Source organism: Aythya ferina (assembly GCF_964211825.1).
Source record: "Aythya ferina genome assembly, chromosome: Z".
In the NCBI taxonomy this organism is placed as follows: Eukaryota; Metazoa; Chordata; class Aves; order Anseriformes; family Anatidae; genus Aythya; species Aythya ferina.
This window is the reverse complement of record NC_140299.1, coordinates 12,400,106-12,420,693: the sequence shown is the minus strand read 5'-3', so window position 1 is coordinate 12,420,693 and position 20,588 is coordinate 12,400,106. Positions and strand designations below refer to the sequence as shown.

Genomic DNA, 20,588 nt, shown 5'->3' with positions numbered 1-20,588 from the left:
ATTTTCGGTAGCTGAAGTTCCCTTTTACCTCATTGGGGTTTACAAACCATAGGAGAACCTTTCTGAGAATACCTTTCTAATTTCCCACAGAGAAGGTCAGTATGTAAAGTTAGAATTCAACACCTAGTGATTAAAGGTGGCTTTTACTAAAGAAACTAAAAATGGAAAAAAAAAGAAAAAAATGTAAAGTTTCCAAAAGAGAACTGTGCTGTAATTTTTAATATCCTTGTAGTAAGAAAAAGACTTAGTCTTGCATGAGTATACATATGCAATGTCTCAAGAATATAGGGGATGAAATACAATGAAATTTTGACTGAGTTGTACGTGCTGTAAGAAGAAATTATTCTGGTAACAAAGCAGATTAATTTGTATGCATCGTATAGTCTGTTGTCATAAGTAAAACGAGGATGTTGAGGTTTTAGCATGGTTTGCGGGGGCACAACAGGGTTATATCTGTTTCTAAGATAGTACTTAGCTACAATGTGCCGGTGTGGTTAGCACAAAACATGTAGACTGCAGAGACACAACATTATTTGCCTGAAGTGATAAGCTTATTGGGTTCTATTTTGAATTTGTATATCATGCATAAATGCTTTGATCTGCTGTGCTAGTCTACCAACTTTTCTTTCAATATTCGACTGTCTGAAATCAACTAAGAAATGAGCCTGCCATTATTGACACCAAGAAGTTTTAAAAATCTGACAAAATATTTATAATTTTAATCATCACAGAAAAAAAGAATTTATTTTACATCTTGGTCTGCTAGGTATTGACTGGCTATAACTATGCCAGCCTTTCTGTTTTGCATGCTGCTATTCCTTTTTTGATACATAATTGTTTTATAGCTCAAGCAGGCAATTTAAAACCCTCATTAGGAACATCAGAAAATGTCGTGCAAGTGCTATACTGTGTCAAGCAAACTTGACTAAAAAGTTACAAAGATACATTAAAAATGTAAAAATATTCTGTGCAGGGAGCACTTCTCAACAAAGGTTTGTGGTTCCCTATGAGCTAGCTGACTTCAATGGGACTATTTGTATTCTTAGAGAGCACCATATGTTTGAGTGCTTTGCTGAATCAAACCAGAGAAAGGAAGCTTTAAATGCTTTGTGTGATTGTTACCAGGGTACTACCAAAATGCAGAAAAAATACCCCAGAATGACAGAGCAGTGTTCAGGTATGAGTAGGCAGATGTCTTGGAAGTATTTAATTATGTTTCTAAGCTAGTAACACATTATAGAGCGCACAAGGTTTGCTAACAGCTTGGGCAGTTGTCAAATTGCAAATTGGAAGTTCTATTGAGCTTTGATAATCACAAATACATTCTTGCCATGTCCAGTCTTCCAACAACTTGAAACCGTAGATCAGAAGAATGGGTACTATTGAAAGCCGAGGAGGTATTAGACATTTCAGTGTTGAATTCCCGAGGAACTAATTAGAAACAAAAAGTATTCTAAGATTTATATGAAAAAGTTTTGTGAAAATATACAGTTCCCAATATCTTATTTATAGCCATCATTAGGAACAAGAGAATGAAAAGGTTGAATAAAACTGCAAGGAAACAAAAAATTCCTATTAAAAAGCACATTTCTATGAAAGAAACTCCAGAACAACCTCCAGGAGAGCCAAAAAAGTCACAGTGGATGTAGAAAAAGAAACAACAACTTCAGAAGTAAATAAGGAGAGTTTCACCAAGACTGTTTAATCTGCCAAATAATGCAGCAGCTGATAGGTGTCATCAAGTGCCATACACATTTTTAGACAAGCACCTATCATACAAGGAGACCTGCAATTTGTAGCTGGTGTATGCAGTGCCCCTTACCACACTATGCTGATTCAAAAATGAATTATGACCGATTACTGGAAACAATTATGTGGATCCCCAAAATAAATTACAGTGACTAGCAAACTTATGTGCAGAATTAGCAGTGGAACCACAAATGGTACAGCCCCTACTTTACCGCTTCTGCAACAAGATGGGAGGAGAGGTTACTGGGCCAGGGGGGAGGAGGCAGCAGCCTATGCCACCCAGCCCCTTGGGCTACATGTGGTGCTGCACTGCACAAAGAGCCTGTGGAGTTTTAGTGGGTGGCAACAAAGCTCGGCTGTGATGGAAAGTTAGGAAAACAAAGGTTGGATAACAAAGATTCATCACCTCTGCTATTAACAAGCACTACTTTTTCATGTATATCATGATGTTTTGGTAGCTTATACTGACCTTATACTGACCATGTTTTCATTTACTTATTTTATTAGCTATGAACTGCATCATTAAAAAAAATAATAATTAAATTAAAACAAATTTAATTAATATCTTATAAACATTAACAAAATTTGACCAGATGTCTTAAGTTGTTTACAAAACCTTGATTTACTCAATTCTTCTACCACCTATTAAAGAACACAAGCAGCTCTATTCAAGTTCAGAAACCAGCTTTCATTTATTCAGAAATTCCACGACTGTTTAAAATGAACTAATAATATTCTTTCTCTGGTTTTGTATGTTGCTTTTAAATTATTATTATTATTATTATTAGTTTAAAGTAACAAATAAATGTAAAATTACTACAAAATCTGTTTCTTTCAATGTTAAATGAATAAATCTTTCCTGTGGAATGGAGGAGTGGAGATCTAGCACCCATTTCTTACATGCATAACAAAATATATGCTTTCACGAACCACAATTTTTCATGCATCGATATCTTTGTATGTTGTGGTTTTCTCATCAATTGACTGTGCTTGTTCAGCTCTCTGGAGAAAGATTTTAATATCCTATGAAAAAGAAAATGAAAAGTTAAAAAAAAAAAAAAAAAAGGTCATTTCACATAGCAACTTGATCATCTCAAAACTTGTAATAATGAAGTCTGTCTTTCCATGGTATGAGCTTTCTGATTAGTCACTAGAAGTGTCTGATGAAAAATTAACTTCAATGGTGATACATTACTATAAATTACACTTGCCCTGGGTTACATAAGATGTTTCCCAAAAGAACACTTAAAACAGCACTGTCATTCAGCTTTAGCACTATGTTGAGCACACTGATGAAAACATAACTATATAGTGGCAATTGCAGAAAGAACAGTATTCATGGCAAATTCTAGAAGTTACTGATGTCTCATTCTTATCACAGAGATGGTGTTTTCATGTTATCCATACAACCTCATTGCTTTCCGTGGTTTTATGAAACTATGGTGTATTAAAACACAGTTCTCAAAGTAAGCAGAAACCTTAAGCATCTCCTTAACCATGTCATTTAAGTCATTAAAATTCTTGTTTAAAATTGTTGTTTAAACCAGCAAATATCATTAAGAGCATACAGAGACAAATTTTTCAGAAGTTTCTTTTCTTGTGTCTTCACATTTCAGACTGAACTTAACACATCAAGGAAATAAAAGAAAATAAGTAACTACAACAGTTGGAATAATACATACCCCCTTTTAGACATTACAGACATATATATATATGCTTTTTTTTTTTTTTTTGCTTTTTTTTTTCAGTTCTGCATCTTTTATAACACAAACTGTGTTATAAAAATATTTTGTGTTATAAAAATAAACAGTAAGTGAATATTCAGATTTTTTATGAAATAAATGAGTTTAGATTCAAATACATACTCCAGTATGCATTTGGTGCCTATTTTGAAGATAGAGCCTTTTTTTTTCAAAAGCATAAACTGCTTGTATTGAACAATGCCTCATATTACTTGTAATGTATGAGCAGCATTTCAGTGAATACAGAACTGGGTTAAAAGATTAATTTTACCAGTCCTTAGTTTTGGAAGGTAGTGCTAACAGTTACCTTGACTTTAAGAAACACTTCAGTTTAAGGAGGCCTACTTCAGTACATTGAGTCAGAAATGAAGTTTCAATTCCGGTTCGACAAAAGTAAATGTTAGCAAATGGAACCATCAGTAAGCTCATTATCAGTACTTATCACTACCACACAAAGCAGATGAGGATCTCAGTAAACTGTAGTGCTTCTGACATGATAGAATGTGAATTATGAGTGTTTTAAATTTAAGTATGTGTTCTTGTAAAAAATAAGTTTGAGAAAGCTACTGCTCATCATCATGGAGCAAATGAGATACACAGTCACTTCCAATACTGTCATTGTGTTCTTGTGTGTGGGAAGTGGAAATTTTATGCTCTAGCAATGCGACAGAAATATATGTTAAATATCAGTCTAAAAGTAAGAATGATATGATCACAAATTTTAATTGGATGAAAAAGAGAGAGTGATAGAACAGCATTTAAGAATGTGTTAAGCATATGAAAGAAGGTTTCCGCAAGACAGATTTAATTTATGTAGCTACCAGTTTTACAAAGGAAAGCAAAACTAAATAACCTCAAAACATGGGTGAAATAGTCCCCCCATAGATTTAGTATGTCTGTACTTAAAGAAGCAGACATAATGTTTCTGTTATATTAACAAAATGTTTATCATTTTTAATATAAGAAACATGCTATTTTTCTTGTATATTTGCACTTCTTGTTTTTTTTTTTTTTTTTTTTTTTTTTTTTTTTTTTTTTAATGGGATATAGAATACATGATCAAGAGAAACATAACATATGTCTCTCATTTAGACCAGGTATTTAAACACTGAGTTTAATTTTCCTTCTCTTGCACACTAGGACATTTAAAACACCACATGAAAAAGTCTTCTCAAGTTTCATAAGTATTACAGTTACTGCCTACAATTAGACAGTGATTCAGCAATGCTCTTTCCTCCAAACCATTAAGTATTGACTATGAACTATACGGTCTGCCTCTTAAACCTTACTGAATAGAATCTTCATGAACTCTTCCTGAGAGAGAATGCATTTTTACTCTGCTAAATGACATGTGGAGTTCTGAATGCTTGTTGAGTTCTGCAATATTAAATGGCTGCTGTGAGTATAAGCAGTTTTTGTAATATTTGCTCAACTTACCAATAAATATTTTGATAGATATGTTTACTATACATTATTAGAAATCCTAACCCAGTAGAACTTCAATTTAAATGAATGATACTGAGTTCAATACTGGGTAATGATACTGAAATAATTAACAAAATCAACAATAAAAGACACAATAATATGATAATTACTTTAAAAGGAACAAGCCTGATGCATGGACCTATACTGAAAATATTCAAAAAATAGATATATCAAAATACAATGTGGTATCCCAGCCTTCAAAATTATTATTATTATTTTTAAATGAATTAAGTAGTGGCAACCATACCACTCAGGATTTGAAAGCAGGATAAAAAATTTAACATAACATTATCAAATGCATAATGGTTATAACTGAATGGTAATTATTAAGCTACCTTGTTATCCTCACTAAATGTAAGAATGTAGTTCACTCAAAATGAATGTATTAAGAATTGTAGAAATAAAATACAATGCAGACTATTTAAATTTATCACAATCAAAACACAGAGTTACTAAAATGTATTATTGTTCTGGATAATTGTATCTGTGATAGTATCAGGATGGAAGAAGTATGACATTTTTAACATGAAATAATAACAGCCCTGAAAATGACCTTAATTTTTATTTTTAGACCAACCCATAGAGTAGAAAAAGCAAATTTGCTTGTTTTTTCCAGCTAGAAAAATATTCTCTGTTACTATTGAATGTATTTAAAATGATATCATTCAGAATGTAATGAAGTGTCTACATAAACATGTAGGATTGGTCTGGCTATACCTAAGAAACAAATTTCATCTGATAAGTGGAAAAAAAAAAAAAAAAAAAAAAGTCAATTATGGAAAACCACTTGCAAGTTCTATTCAGGACCAGAAATCAGGATGAAAAAGACCACATGACAAAATAATAGAATTTCCAAGTTTATTCACTTATTGGCATTTGTACTGTGGCTAACAGAATGGTTGTCATCATGCAGGTTGTTGCCAGCCTACTGGTATATGAACTGAAAAAACAAACTCCCTTCAGAAGACATCTATATATCTCACCAGCAGATATTCTTTATCAGAGATACTACTGGTTAGAACTGAATAGTCCATCAAGAGACCAAAGGAATATGGTGCCCTAAAACAGATTTTACAAGTTGTAAGCTAAATATTTCATTTATGGTTTTCAGCAAAACATTTCATTTTCCACTGTTTGTGACTGCAGCAGTAGAAACATTTTAACCTTAAAAACCACACCCTACCTTGCTATATTTATCTTGTAAAAGATCTCAAAATAACAGCACTGTGGTTGGATTTCATTTTTATAGAGATTTTTATAGTCTCTGGAGAATTTCTGAACAAATAATTGATGCTAAAATTATTGTTTACTTATTTTGGAATTCTTTCTTTAGGAAGAAAAAAGTTTACCTGTTCACCAAATATACTTCTATGAATTGTCAGAGGAATGTCATTCCTGAAGGGCATAGATTTCTGACCTGTTCTACATAAAACAATGGCCACTGGTTCTCTATGCATGTTTGCTGGTGAATATAGTAATTTGTTGTAAAGTTGAGCAAGAACTTCTAGTCTTAGCTCTCCCCTGCTTAATCAGAATTTGAAAGTTAGTTGATTTCATGCATAAAACAGCAGTCAATATTTACTGGTGCAGTCATGGAATATTATCCTGTCATTCTAAGTACAGAATATGCATTTTAAATATATACTGCAAACTACTCTTCAAGCTGTATAAAATACTTTCTTCTTAAAGTAGAGCTGGAAATTTTGATTAAGAACAAACATTCTGCTCTTGATATTCAGCTATTAGTTTGTGAGAAAAGGTTTTCAAAAACAGTACCCTTCCTTGTAAATAATGGAATATATACATATGGCATTACTCTTTTCACAACATAGTTAAGTGTTACTTTTAATTGCATCACACTTGCTTTTCATGGGGAACTTGCAGTATGTTGAATGTGTGTTAAGAATACTTCTTGAGATAGATCATCTATATAACAAAGAGCTCATTTAAGAAATGCTGTGGTCTACAAGAAACTCAGAGAAGATGGAAAAAATGTTTGAATTAGGAAATGCAGTACATGATTAAATAAAAGGGATCAGGAAAGATGGCAAGGGGAAGGAGAGGGAGGAATAACCTGTCATTCCATGACGTCTATCTTCCCAAATTTGCTGAGACATACATTGCATGGGGCTTTGAACAACCTGGTCTCGTGGATGGTATCCCTACCCATAGCACAGCAGTTGGAAGTATATAGTCTTTAAGGTCCCTTCCAACTCAAAGCATTCTGTGATTATATGATTATATGATTAAAGTAGCCAGAATAGATACGATTAATAGTTATAATCTTTAATTGAGTGGTCATTGTTTTATGTTTTCCTTTTGTATCTTTTCCTACTATAACAAATAAATTTTCAGCCTAAACTTCAACAAATAGATTATTTTATTCATATGTCTTGTCTTTTACTAATAAGGAGTACGACCAATATGATAAATACTGTGTACTTCACTCCTTACAGGGAAATGCATTGCCACCTGTGACAAGGCAGTAGAAAACTTGGAGGCAGCTACAGGCCAGCTAGACAGGTATAAAAAATCAGTCAGAAAGCAGTGCACTCTTTGATGGATGCTTTCATTGACAATGAAACAACTGATCTAATCTACAATCTTCTATGATGTATATTTCATCTACACTTCAAATTGACAGTATCTAAATAAACAATGTTTCTGGGATAATGCAAATATTGATATGAACACTTGCAAAGTTTGTGGTCCCTGAAAGCAATACTTACAATAAGCTTGTACTCTTGATACCTGTTGATCAAGTCTTGAATGAAAGGATGTTTCAAAAGGAGTTCAACTGGAATAGGTGTCAGATCTTCAGTGCCTAATTCTTTGTATATTTTTATGAAATGCTTAAAGAAAAAATAATAACTGTTAACTACAGCAGGTATTTCTGTAACATATAATGTAAGGTACAAAACCTCCTTTGGATCATCAGACTACCTTATCATATCTGCCTTCCTTCTCCAAGCTACTAAATCTATGATTATCTTCATCTGTACTTGCTCCATCATGAAACACTTTGAGTAGAGTTGCCAGTGAAATTTTTCCTTCATCTGTGTATTTCAAGACTTCATTTTCATCTTTTATTAAAGGTCCCTCATTTGTCACTACATCAATATAAGGGAAAGCCTAAGAAAATAAAACACAGGCATAAAATTTAGTCAATAGATCATCTGTTTCACCTAGATATTTGTTAAGGATCAATGGATTATACTTTCAAACTTCAGTTCTTACCAAAAAAAAAGTCATCAGCCTATACAAAATTATCCACCAAACTATGAGATGAATGAATGGGTCCTGACAGTCCAGAAATATCTATGATGTTGACAACAGGAGAAATGAAATAATCATCTTTTTCCAGGAACCTGGCCAATATTCCTCTGAGAAATTAGTATTTTTCAGAACAACAAAATATAAAAATACTTAACAGTTACAATTTACAATACACTACCAAGAACTTTTTATTTACATGAGTAAGCTTAGCAATTCATAGAATCATAGAATTATCTAGGTTGGAAAAGAACTTCAAGATCATCAGGTTGAACCATAATCCTGACCTAGCAAGTCCCATCACTAAGCAATGTCCCTCAGTGCGACGTCCCCATATCTCTTAAATATTCAATACTCACTCAATGGATGGTGGGGGTTGGACTCCACCACTTTTCTGAGCAGCAAGTTCTAATGTTTAACCACTCTTTCCACAAAGAAATTTTTCCCAATGTCTAAACTAAACCTCCCTAGTGCAACTTGAGGCTGTTTCTTTGTGTCCTCATCACCTGACAGAAGAGAATAACACCCTCCTCAGTGCAAATTCCTTTCAGAAAATTGCAGAGCATTGAAGTCACTCGCAGCTTTCTCTTCTTCAGAATAAACAATCCCAATTCCTTCAGTTGGTCTTCATAAGTTTTGTTTACTTGTCCCTTCACCAGCTTTATTGCGTTTCTTTGCTCAAGCAACTCAATATCCTTCTTGTAGTGAGGGCCCAAAACTGAACACAGTATTCACAGTGCAGTCTCACCAGTGTCAAATACAAGGGGACAATCTCTTCCCTGAGTGATTTGCACCAGAAAGTAATAAATCAAAGCAAATACAGTAAACCATAGTTTGGAGAAATTTGCTTTCCACAAATTTCAGATTAAAAAAAAAAAAAAAAAAGAAAAGGCAGCATGAATTTTCTAGTCCAATACAAAGATTCACATTATGAAATTCATTTTGGTTAAGAGCTAACATAAGTTCACCAGCTCTCCACAGTAAAAGGTGAGAAAGGCTTTATGCAGAATAATTAGGTGTTCGGTATATTGTTTGTTTGTTATAAACAAGTGACGAGATGTCTTTGTGATGACACTACAGATGACCAAAGAGAAAAACAAACAACAACAACAAAAAGCACTCCAGGTATTTGTTATCACAAAGATGAGAAAGGACCTCATGAAGCTGAACAACATTTTGTTGAGCTTAACAATAGGAAAATTCATTTAATTCAACATACCATTTTCCTCTTTATTAGGAGGGACACAGTGCTGAGATTAAGACAACATTTGTGGTACATATCTTGTGCCTTAATACATTCCATTTTTAGTCCAGGAGGAGTAGATCCACTGATAATTTATTTTATTTTATTTTATTTTATTTTATTTTATTTTATTTTATTTTATTTTATTTTATTTTATTTTATTTTATTTTATTTTATTTTATTTTATTTTATTTTATTTTATTTTATTTTATTTTTAACACTCCACAGTGAAGAATATAAAAATATAAGCATGCTCACTGTACCATTTACATTTAGCTAAAAGATCTACACAACCAACAACAAAATAATTGAGACCTAAAAGGTAAGCATTTGAAGATAGTACAAGCAACAAAAATCTCTAGAATATGTTCGTTTGATCTTCTCTCATTAATATAATTAAATTTTCAGAACTATTTCTTTACGAAACTTCCAGTCAAGAGTCATTACAATACCAGAAAAAAAAATTAAAAACAAGAAACAGAAAAGAGATGAATGAAATTAGGTGTCTCTGTGTAAGTGTCTGTTTATAAGCTCAGAATAAGCTGGGTAGCTCTTTATATTCCACTGATGAATATTCCACTGATAATATTTATTGGATTTCCAGTATCTATAATGAGAACTTGGAGATTTAGATCACATGTAAGCAAAACTACAGGTAGACAACAGTTTAGGTTCATAATTTGGAGCTGAATACCACTTTGGATGTCTTCAGCGACCTAAGCCTTTCTATTTGATGGCTCAATTAAAGATGACACAATACCCACTCATAGTTTACATTTTGCCCCCTCGTGGTTGTTGAATATCCTGCATGAAATGCTGGCCCTACTGAAGCCTATGGTTAAACTCACATTCATTTCAGAGCAGTGGGATTTTATTAATTCTCTCTCTCTCTCAGTATTCAATGGGACTGTAAAGGATACACATACAGAAGACAAGGTATAAGAAAAAAGAAAAGGTTAAAAGGTTATGTTCTATCAGCCCTGGGATACCAACTTAGAACAGACAACTATAAAGTCAAAGAGAATCTACATATGCAAGCTGTTCTAACAGAATCTAATTCTTAGATATGTCTAGATTTCTAAGGGACTCTCCAAGAAGAATTAGGCAAACCATCTGTATAATACATTGAGAGACGTGCATCATAGCACATATAAATCTTGCCCTTCAGAGATAAATTTTTAATTCTAGATTGGAGGGAAAGGTTTTCCTCTACCTGTGACTCACAGCCTTACGAAGCCTTCCACATTTAGGTGATAATGAACGTGCAGTTACAGAAGTTCCAACTCAAAAGAACAAAGCCAAACAAAAAGCACTGAGGAGAATAGGTTGTGTTGTTTTATATCCAATGTCCAGATAGCTAGAATTTTACACTGGAATATGGGGTACTAAGTTCAGATCTACTGTATCTAAGTGGGAACACAGTCTTCTTTCTGTGCTCTCCTTTTTATTTTTTTTATTTTTTTTTTTTATTTTTATTTTTATTTTTTTTTCCTATGACATATGAAAAGGTAAGTGGTATATTCACACTCTCACACTGACACTTTAAAAACTTCTATTCCTTCTCTCTTCAGTCAATTCGAAATAATTCTTCACTCACTTCACATGTTCCCTTTCCAAAACTGTGTTGTGCAAAGCAAAAACAGACAGAGGGGAGTACAATAATATATGTCATAAGTGATAAAATGTGATTATAAATATGTATGAAGTAACAGTGTGTGGTAAAATAATGTTCTTTCTCTACTGTTTCTGGAGAATATAGCTGTATTTCAAGTACTAGAAAAATGCTAAAGTCACTGTAGTTCGTGACAGCATTTGAAACATTTTATTATCTAGCAGAGTGAGCTCTTTCCAAGTGTGTACCAATATAAATCGTATGTCTCAAAAAGTGACTTATACTTAAGCAACACACAGTTGATGTATTTAGTGCATTTACTAATGGCAGTTAGGAGTCTTTAAAAAAAATGGGAAATTAATAACATACTTCACAAACACTAACATAATTCAAAAGCTGAGCTTTATGGGATTTGACAGTACATTCAACATGTATTAAAAAAACTCATACTCAAAATATATATTTTTAAATTATTTCACATTAAATAATTAGTAATAAGCCTTCTGATGTACAGGCTAACTATAACACAGTAACAAAGTTTTATAGAAGTGTATACACTTTTAAATACCTCAAAGAAACGTGGTGGGAAAGAAGGTAAAGAACAGCAATAAAACAGGTTTTATATCTTTAAATGACATTACCATATACTACATTATAGTCCTACTCACGTGGACTGGTAGCTGGACTAAGACTAGATCAAAGAATGTCCTCAGTTTTTACCTCCTCAACTGTACAAGGGGTAGTTACCAGGAAATGTCTTAAACTTTTGTTATTTAACAAGCAACATTTCAGACTTCTGGAAGAATACTTCTGAGTATTAGTACCAAAAATACTGGGACTATTTGCAGAGTTCCCATGAAGTCAGTGGGATTGTTTGTGAGGGCTGGACCTACTCAGTATATAGATATGTACAGAAATTGAGCTAACCTATAATTTAGCAAGCATCATTACTATTCTCTAATATTTTACTTAAATATTTTACCCCACATACAAGAGAAGATTCTTCTTTTCTATGAATGTGTGTTCCAGCAGCAATGCTAAGTGCTCGGTAGACACCTTCAACAGGATCAGAATGAGCAGCAAAATAAAGTAGCATCTCAATATAGTTGAGCAGAGCAGGATCTTTTCTGGTATCAGCAAATAAGCTGAAGAAAAACTATAAAAGGACAAAAATACATACATTAATTTCTACTAATGAATGTTGAACAAATACAAATAAAAAACTGTACAGAAAAGGATAACATAAGTAATGACAGCTGAAAAGTGATACTATCCTTAAAAATGTGTTGAGGTTGTGTAAATTGAGATAAATCAGTCGTGTCTGAGTCATTCCAGGAAACAGAAACTGTACTATTTTATTTTTTTAGAATGAGGATTTTATCAGAACAAGAAGAAATTCACCAAATGTGATATCATTATAGGTAGGTCCAAACCTTTGTCCTGTATTCAGATTACACCTGCATCTCCCTCTTCCACAGTGATGTCTGGGAGCATAGATGCTCCCATCATTTGTCTCTCATTCTTTACAGAGTTGTTCACTGTATAGCAAAATTTATGTGGTTCAATAGAGAACAGGAATAATTAAGTCTTTCTGAGAAGACTACGGTTTAGAATACTGAAAGAGAATTCATAGATTCCTGTCCCTACTTTCCACATTATTTCCAACTTTGAGGTTTCTATACATGGAAGCCATATCATGAAGTACCACCTGACCTCAAAAGCCACCAAAACATTGCAGCAATTATGGAAGAAGATACCTAAGAAAATTCAAAATGAGAACTCTTGGGTTAGAATAGTGAGTGGTCTCTTCAAAATAGCTGTTTTCAAAGTTACCTTTATGAGACATCCTAGCCTATCAAAAGGCAAAGGTTCTGTGCAATCTTTTGTACTGTTTAGATCTTCATTTCCAGTAAACCATAAGCCAACCTGAGGAAAAAAAAAAGTCATTTATTTTCACACTTTAACAAAAGTGGTCTTTATGCTCTGTAACTGTTGAACAGACCAGTTATCCTCTATCTAGAGGATACCTACAGGGTATCCTCTGCTACCCTGTAGCTTTTGTCTTAACTGCTCTTTTGGAAATGTCCAAACACTTCAGTGCAACCTGGGAGAGAGTCATAGTTCTTCCCATGCATGCCTACTTCCAGCAACAAATAAGTGTCCTGTAATGTTTACAGAGCTACATCTACTCCAGCATACTAAACCTGCCCACATTTATATAGGCTTCTTCTGAAAAAAAGGATCTTCAGCTGAGAGTTACCTGTGTGTTTATAAACCTTCTAGTCCTTTTCAGTCCTTAACCAACTGCAGAAGACTGTAGGTTTATTCAGTACTCTCAGGGAAGTTTGGAAGAACTAACAGGGGTGGAGGTCAATAAACAAATGAATGTACACACTTGCATGTTTACCTTGAGCTGACTGAATGGGAACCATTTCTGATCCTGAAGTGTGTAAATGTTTTGATCACTTAGTATTACTTTATAATTAGGATCCTATGTTAAAAATGTTAATTCACAGCCTTGAATGTCTTAAATCTGTTTATTTGTATACTCTCAAATTTCAGTAAAAATTATCATAATAGACAAATAGATGCAGCATGTAGACCTGCAAATTTTGTGGGTTTCTGGCTTTGCAGAATTTTGCTTTATTTATTTATATTTTTACCAGTCTTGGATGGGATGTGGTTCTGCAGCAAGTTTTCAATTAATCAGAGAAGTTCTAAAACAGGCAGATTTCTGGAATAACACAGCCTTTATTTAATTTTGGAATAAATCTAATGTTAGACAGTTTTAAAACTAACTACTTTAAAGGTTCTATGAAATTTGGTTAAAATATTTTTGAAATTATTTTAATATCACCAAATCCAAACTGACAGAGCTATGAAATATTTGTGTATACATGCATACATGTATATACACATACATACACATATATACTGTGTATAATATATATATATCCAATATATACGTATATGTATTGGCTAGGGCACATTAAAAGACTGAACCAGCAGTCATTCTAAGATTAAAAATCCAAAGTAAAATTGAAAATGTATAGAAGTAGGTCAAATATATTAAAAGGAAAAAAAAAAAAAAGTATTCTTGATATTTTTTTTACAAAACTTGCTTCTTTGAAAGCAGTTCTAAGCCATGCAAAGGTTTAAATAGAACCTTTTTTAAACAAAAGAATGTATCAAAGAATAGTTTAATTTCCTATATATTCAAGGTCTGAAAAACAATTTTCATTTGCAAAAAAATACTTATTGGAAAAATTCTCAAGATATTTAATTAAATTAGAACTGGTGAGACTATCTAAATTAAAGTATTTGTTTCTGTTTGGGGCAATTTTTTTGTGTGTTAAGAGACATACAGTATCAATCAATAGCAATGGTAGCTAATTGTAGTTAAAATGCTCACAGAATAGTTTCTTTAGGACAGGAAGGATTTTTTTTTTTAATTAATTTATGGCTTAAATAGAAAATGGAATTAAAATTTAAGATTAATCAGTCTGATTTTTGTAACTAATATATATGGATAAGGTAAATATTTGGCCCTCAATTTTCTAAAGACAATTTTCACTAGAAAGCACCCTCAAATAGCAAAACATTTAAAACACAGGCTGATTTTTTTGAGTTTGAATAAACCTGACAATATATTATTCAATACAAAGAGATTAACAAATGAATATTCAAAGAGAAAAGAATTATAACCTGCATATAGCGTTCCTGTGTAACTAAGCCTGATCCAGCTACGTCAACAGACTTGAAGATACTGAGAGTTTTGAGAAGTTGTGTCAGAGATGGCACTGGCCAAGGCTGTGCTGCTGCTAAAAGGAATCTGCGCCAGTCAATCAGTTCTGAGTTCACTGTGAATGCAGATGTCAGATTTTGCAACTATAGAAATAAAATAATAAATATTGTCAAATATGCATGCATAAACATATATTCTTTATATATTACGCATACTTAGTTCTGTTTCCTATTTAGGATGGACAAGGTTATCCATTGAGATTTGTATATGTCCAAGATACATCAAAGATGTATAAAGGATTCAGAGTTCTTTCTACTTCCTCCTTGTCTGCATAGTGCAGTTACACTGACACATTTATGAAATTTACAGCTTATAGTGACTTTACAGTAACTCCAATGGACGCACAAGCATAGTTCCACGTAGTAAATAAGAGGCTTTACACAGTAAAAAACCTGCCCTCAAGTGCTTATGCCTCATGTCCTCGTGAGAGGCATCTGTGGTTCACCCCAAACTCTTGGAGCACTGCTTCTCTCAAATATAAACACATAAAAAGACCAGTCTCCTATCTCTTTTCCCTGTATAGTGAGCAGCTGAGTTTTGAGGGAGAGCAAGAGCCTTATGAATTAGTTTCAAGACTCTGATTTCTTGTAGAATGCATGGCTAACTCTGTATCTGTCATGAATGGAAATTACATGCACTTTACTCATAACAGAGAAGAAGCAATGTATTTTACTGATAAAATGTAGTGATCTAACAAAGCTTAGTCATAAATAAGACAACAATAAGATTTGAGACAGTGAGGTACGCTTGGATATTTACTGTATAGAGGAAAGGGTCAAACAAATGATCTTGGCAGTCATGCGGTTCAGAGTGGATCCCCTTGCCTTCTAAACTCCTTCTCAGAGGTGCCTAGGTGTGGCTAGATCCAAACTTAGTCCCACAGTTGGTCAATGATTTATGTCTAAAGGATTACATGTGCACAACCAATCTAAAATTTAATCTTAGCAAAGCTTACAAAATTTAGCAAGCTATCAGCCACTTACTGAGTATCTGCTGTGGATAAGGAATCAACAGTAAGGAATCTCTCATCCTTGAGTGGCAGACGTTGTGAGGCATTCCTACTCAAGGAGAGATCCTGGCCTGCAGCCCACTGCCATGCAGGAGAAATCAAAGGGCTCTTGGCTCACTCTTTATAGGGTTACAAAGAACCATAGAATCATTAATGTTGGAAAATACTTTCACGATCATTTGGTCTAACCATAACCCTACCACCAATAAACACCCACTAAACCATGTCCCTAAGCACCATGTTCAACCTGTCCTTGAATACACCCAGGGACGGTGAGTTCACCACCTCCCTGGGCAACCCGTTCCAATGCCTGACTACTCTTTCTGAGAAGAAACATCTCCTAATTTCCAATCGAAACCTCTCCTGGCACAACTTGTTGCCATTCCCTCTAGTCCTATTGCTAGTTATCTGTGAGAAGAGGCCGACCCCCAGCTCCTCATACCTTCCTTTCAGGTAGTTGTAAAGAGCAATAAGGTCTCCCCTGAGCCTTCTCTTCTCCAGACTAAACTACCCCAGTTCCCTCAGATGCTCCTCATAGAACTTTAGTCCAGACTCTTCACCAGCTTCATAGCCCTTCTCTGGACATACTCCAGACCCTCCTGTAGCGAGGGGCCCAAAACTGAACACAGTACTTGAGATGTGGCCTCACCAGAGCTGAGTACAGTGGGGACAATCACCTCCCTGGTCTTCCTGGCTACACTATTCCTGATAAAAGATGATTTACTAACAATCATATCGGCATACTATAGGTGTTGTGTCACTATAGATGTTAGTTTCTTCCAAATTTGGCTTGAGTCTGACATTGACCAGCATTGTGGTCAGGTGAGCACTTTGCTCAGCTAGCCTCTTGGCTGTTGTATTGTTAACTGTCCCTCATGAATCCACTGTGACCAGATGGCACCCACCATGACTGCTGCTGGTGGTTATCTTCTTAAGCAGGGTTATGGAAAATAAAGCTGTGAAGGTTGTGGGGAGTTGGAGGTGCACCATCACATTATCACTAAATAAAACAGACCAGAGATCATTGTTTGTCACTGAGGCTAACTGGCATGTGCAGCTGGTATACATCTAAATAAGTACTCCTACTTCCTAAATCAGGGGTTATACTTAAGCTGCCTACAAGATAATGGTTCTTAGTGTGTGTTAGTGGGGAACTGAACTGACAATTTAGTGGCATGAGTACAAAATTTAGTATAGGGCCTGTGCCTTGGCCTTATTTTGCTTACTCTTTCAGGTATTCACAACACGGATTTTCTTTGTTCCAGTAGTGTTTCCAGGTATCAAAAACTATCAATAGAAAAGCTGCTTTGCATCTTGCCATGTATTCTTTTACAGCTGAGGATGCAGTATGTGGATAGTAGGGTGGGGTCCTGATCACAAACAGGGAAACATGTAAGATCTCCTGATAGAGCATTGTGATGGAGGTAACGAGTCTGGCACAGTTCATTTCTGCACTACTGGTGTGATGAGAACTTATTATGTTCCTCTACACTATGTTCTTCTCCAAATACTGATTTCATTGTCAAGCATCTGGTTGGTTGCAGACTGGATTTTCAGATGGAAGAAATGTATTTAGAGGGCTTAGGGCCTTAGGCAATACAGAGTGAGTCAATTCAATAATGTTGTAGATGCCACCTGCCCTAAAATTGGAAAGTATAGCACTGCTTACTTTAATTTCAAAACGTATTTGAAATTACATTAATTCACAAACTGTAAAGATGAAATAGCGACTTCTGTTCAGAATAGCTTGTGCAGAATAAACTTACACTTTAGGTCATGCTTCATTCATTTCCTTTAGCATGGCAATTCTTGCTTTCACAATAAATTTAAAAGTCTCATTTTAAAGTCATGCTATTAAGGAAACTCTTTTAAAGGAAATCCTGTTCTTAAAATAAAAATAGAACTTACAAGCACTAAGAGCTCTTACAGAATAAAGAACATGGGATACATGCACATGTGCTCTATGAGTCAAATATTCAGTTTGCTAATACTTTTCCCCATATAATTAATTTCCTGTGCTAAGATTAGATTTTTTACATACTGATGACAGCTGTGACTAGTTTTCACTAAACTCAATGGAAATCCATCACTCAGCGATTTTAAAATGGTTTACTCGTGCAATTCATCTGTGTGAAGAATATTTGAATAAAGCTGCTTCCATCATGTGTAGTCCAATTAAAATCTTAATGTGATTTGTGACTAACTCCCAGAAATAATTATCAAAATATACTAAAAATAGCATACACTAGATATTTTTATCCCATACAATTTACCAACCGCATCTCAAAATAATCAATGAATTCTGTGATGAAAGATTTGGAAAGACTAAATTTTTTCATGTTTCTAAATCTGAAAATCATGGATAAATAAGATTAAGGTCATACAGCTCCAGATTTCATTCTCCTATCTCATAACAAAGAACAAAAACAGTCTTAATTTAACACCTGGAAGTGAATTTTCCATGGTTTCTAAGGAACTGGTGTAATTTGAAATTTGTAAGTAAGTATAGTGCTAACACAAGCATTTAACTCCTGACACTGTCGTTTCTTTGTCTTCTCTAGTGAAAGGGAAAAATTTAAGGAAAAACTGATAATGCCCTATAATAGTTATTCTCTTGACTTTGTCACAGAAAGGCAATGCTTCATCTTCTATACAAAGAAATACCTCAGGAAAGAAAATAGTTGTTAACTTACATCTGGAAGTGTTAAGTTCATCCATGCATCAGGAAGGTAATTTGTTCCAAGGTTCAAATTAATCACGTCAATAAAAATGTCAATAAATACTTTCTTATATATAAAACCTAATGAAATAAAATAAAAATCAATAAAAAATATATTCAAATAGACTTCTTTTGTTAAAGGGGATCTATTTTTTTTATATTAATGGCCATGTGGGAAAATACTTGTTTTGCTATTCTATAGTATTCATATTGGCTTTATCTTTGAACCCAAGCATAATACATTCTCATTTAAAATAAATAATGTAGGGCCTATTTAATAGCAAAATGTCAAATATTCCAATAAACTACAGCTATTTTGATACTTGTCTTGATCTCCATTGTGATCACTAATCTATCCTCCCATATCACACTGACAGTTAATAAGCATTTTAAAAATACCAATCACAATCACATACATATTTTGTATATTGAACACCTACCAACCTTTTCTTTCACTGTGCTCTATTTTAGTTAATCATAAATCTACATCTACCCTTGGTAAATGCGCTAGAGAATAGGATGGTAAACACAGAATATTGTCTGTTAAACTCTGAAATGAAATTTAATTGCTTAAAAAGTTTCATAGGATTAGCTGTTGGGAGTTAGAGATAAATAGCTCCGTCAATTTTAATTTAAAGCAATCAAAAGTTAAATAAGTACATGCATATATGGCACGTGTATATATTGATAACAAAACTTAATTTTGTAAAATAGGCATGGATTTGCTTATAAGCAAACAGTAACTTTGAACTTCATGTATATTATTAAAACACAGAATGAAGTATACTGAAATACAATGGATAAATATGAGTCTGTCCATTCAGAAACAGACTTTTTTTTGCTCAGTGAGGATTCAGTGTAAAATCTCTGCGGTAAAGACAAAAAAAAAATGTAAAGAAAGTTTCAAATGAAATTTTAGGAGACAAGACTGATTTGGTCAGTCTATGATCACTTCTGGAAGGTCAAGACAGTAAGTTTTCAGATTATAAAGCAAACACAAACAATGAAAAACAAGAAGGAAAAAAAGTCTAACAGTTTTTTCCGTAATGCAGCCAAACTATATCCTTTTTGAAAGGAGCCATTATGCTCTACAGCTAAAAGCTTTTGTCTTTAATGTCCTTTCCAGTCCAAACCATTCTATGATCTCTGAAGTGGAACAGTGAAGTGAAAATTGTTAAGTTTATGAAAAAGATTTAAGTGGTAGAAATATATGGAATGTATTAGAATATTAATTTCATAGTGTGAGCATTCAAAGTCCAGTTGCCAATTTGATTTAGTAGTCTGCACTCTCTGCTGTTTGCCTCCAATCCTGAAATCAGGAGTTAAGCCCTCAGCACTTCTTAATACATCGGGAAAAAAAAAACATAAGCTTGGAGAGAAAAGGAAAAGTAGATTTGGCTAGCTTAAAGTCTGTTGGGAAAAGAAGAAGGAAGAAACATCTGGATTTAAAGCCATAAATTCTACCATAAATTTCAGCATGAAAGCAAAAGCTAGGGAAACATTGTCAAACAGATGAGTGCTAACAGCAATAACATCACCTCCTGAAGGTTTTTGACTTATATGTTTTGAGAAATAACATATTTTTAAAGTCCTGTGTGTTAGGCTGTTTACTGAAACACAGTGAATTGTTGATTTAATTACTTTAAGGTGATCAGAAACTTGTATGTGTACTTCAAGCCACAAGAATCAGATCATTTCCATAAGGTACAATAAAGCCTACATCACAAACGTATCATTATTGGGAGACTCCATAGAAGATTAAGTACTAGTTACCTCTATTCTAGGAAACTCTTTACTGGTTCATGGGGAGAAGAGGCTATGGTCCACAAAGGAGGCAGTAAAAAGTTTATATGAAAATAAGAGTTAAAAAAAAAAAAAAGTTTTTATGAAAATAATTTCATAAAATAGTATGAAAATAAATGTAAGTTTTTACATCTTACTTGAAGTCCCA

At 33.7% G+C, this 20,588-nt stretch overlaps 1 protein-coding gene across 1 annotated transcript; it reads right to left on the bottom strand.

Annotated features, from left to right (window-relative positions):
• Nucleotides 1–2,623: 2,623 nt before the first annotated feature.
• Nucleotides 2,624–17,189, bottom strand: LOC311427380 (sperm flagellar protein 2-like). Its single transcript, XM_084504687.1, has 7 exons — nucleotides 17,145–17,189; nucleotides 14,810–14,992; nucleotides 12,938–13,030; nucleotides 12,096–12,260; nucleotides 7,920–8,108; nucleotides 7,706–7,828; nucleotides 2,624–2,772 (listed from the first exon to the last, which is right to left on the bottom strand). Exons 2-7 carry the CDS (start codon nucleotides 14,813–14,815, stop codon nucleotides 2,689–2,691), a joined length of 660 nt encoding a protein of 219 aa, XP_084360813.1. The 5' UTR covers nucleotides 14,816–14,992; nucleotides 17,145–17,189; the 3' UTR covers nucleotides 2,624–2,688.
• Between the last annotated feature and the right edge of the window lie 3,399 nt (nucleotides 17,190–20,588).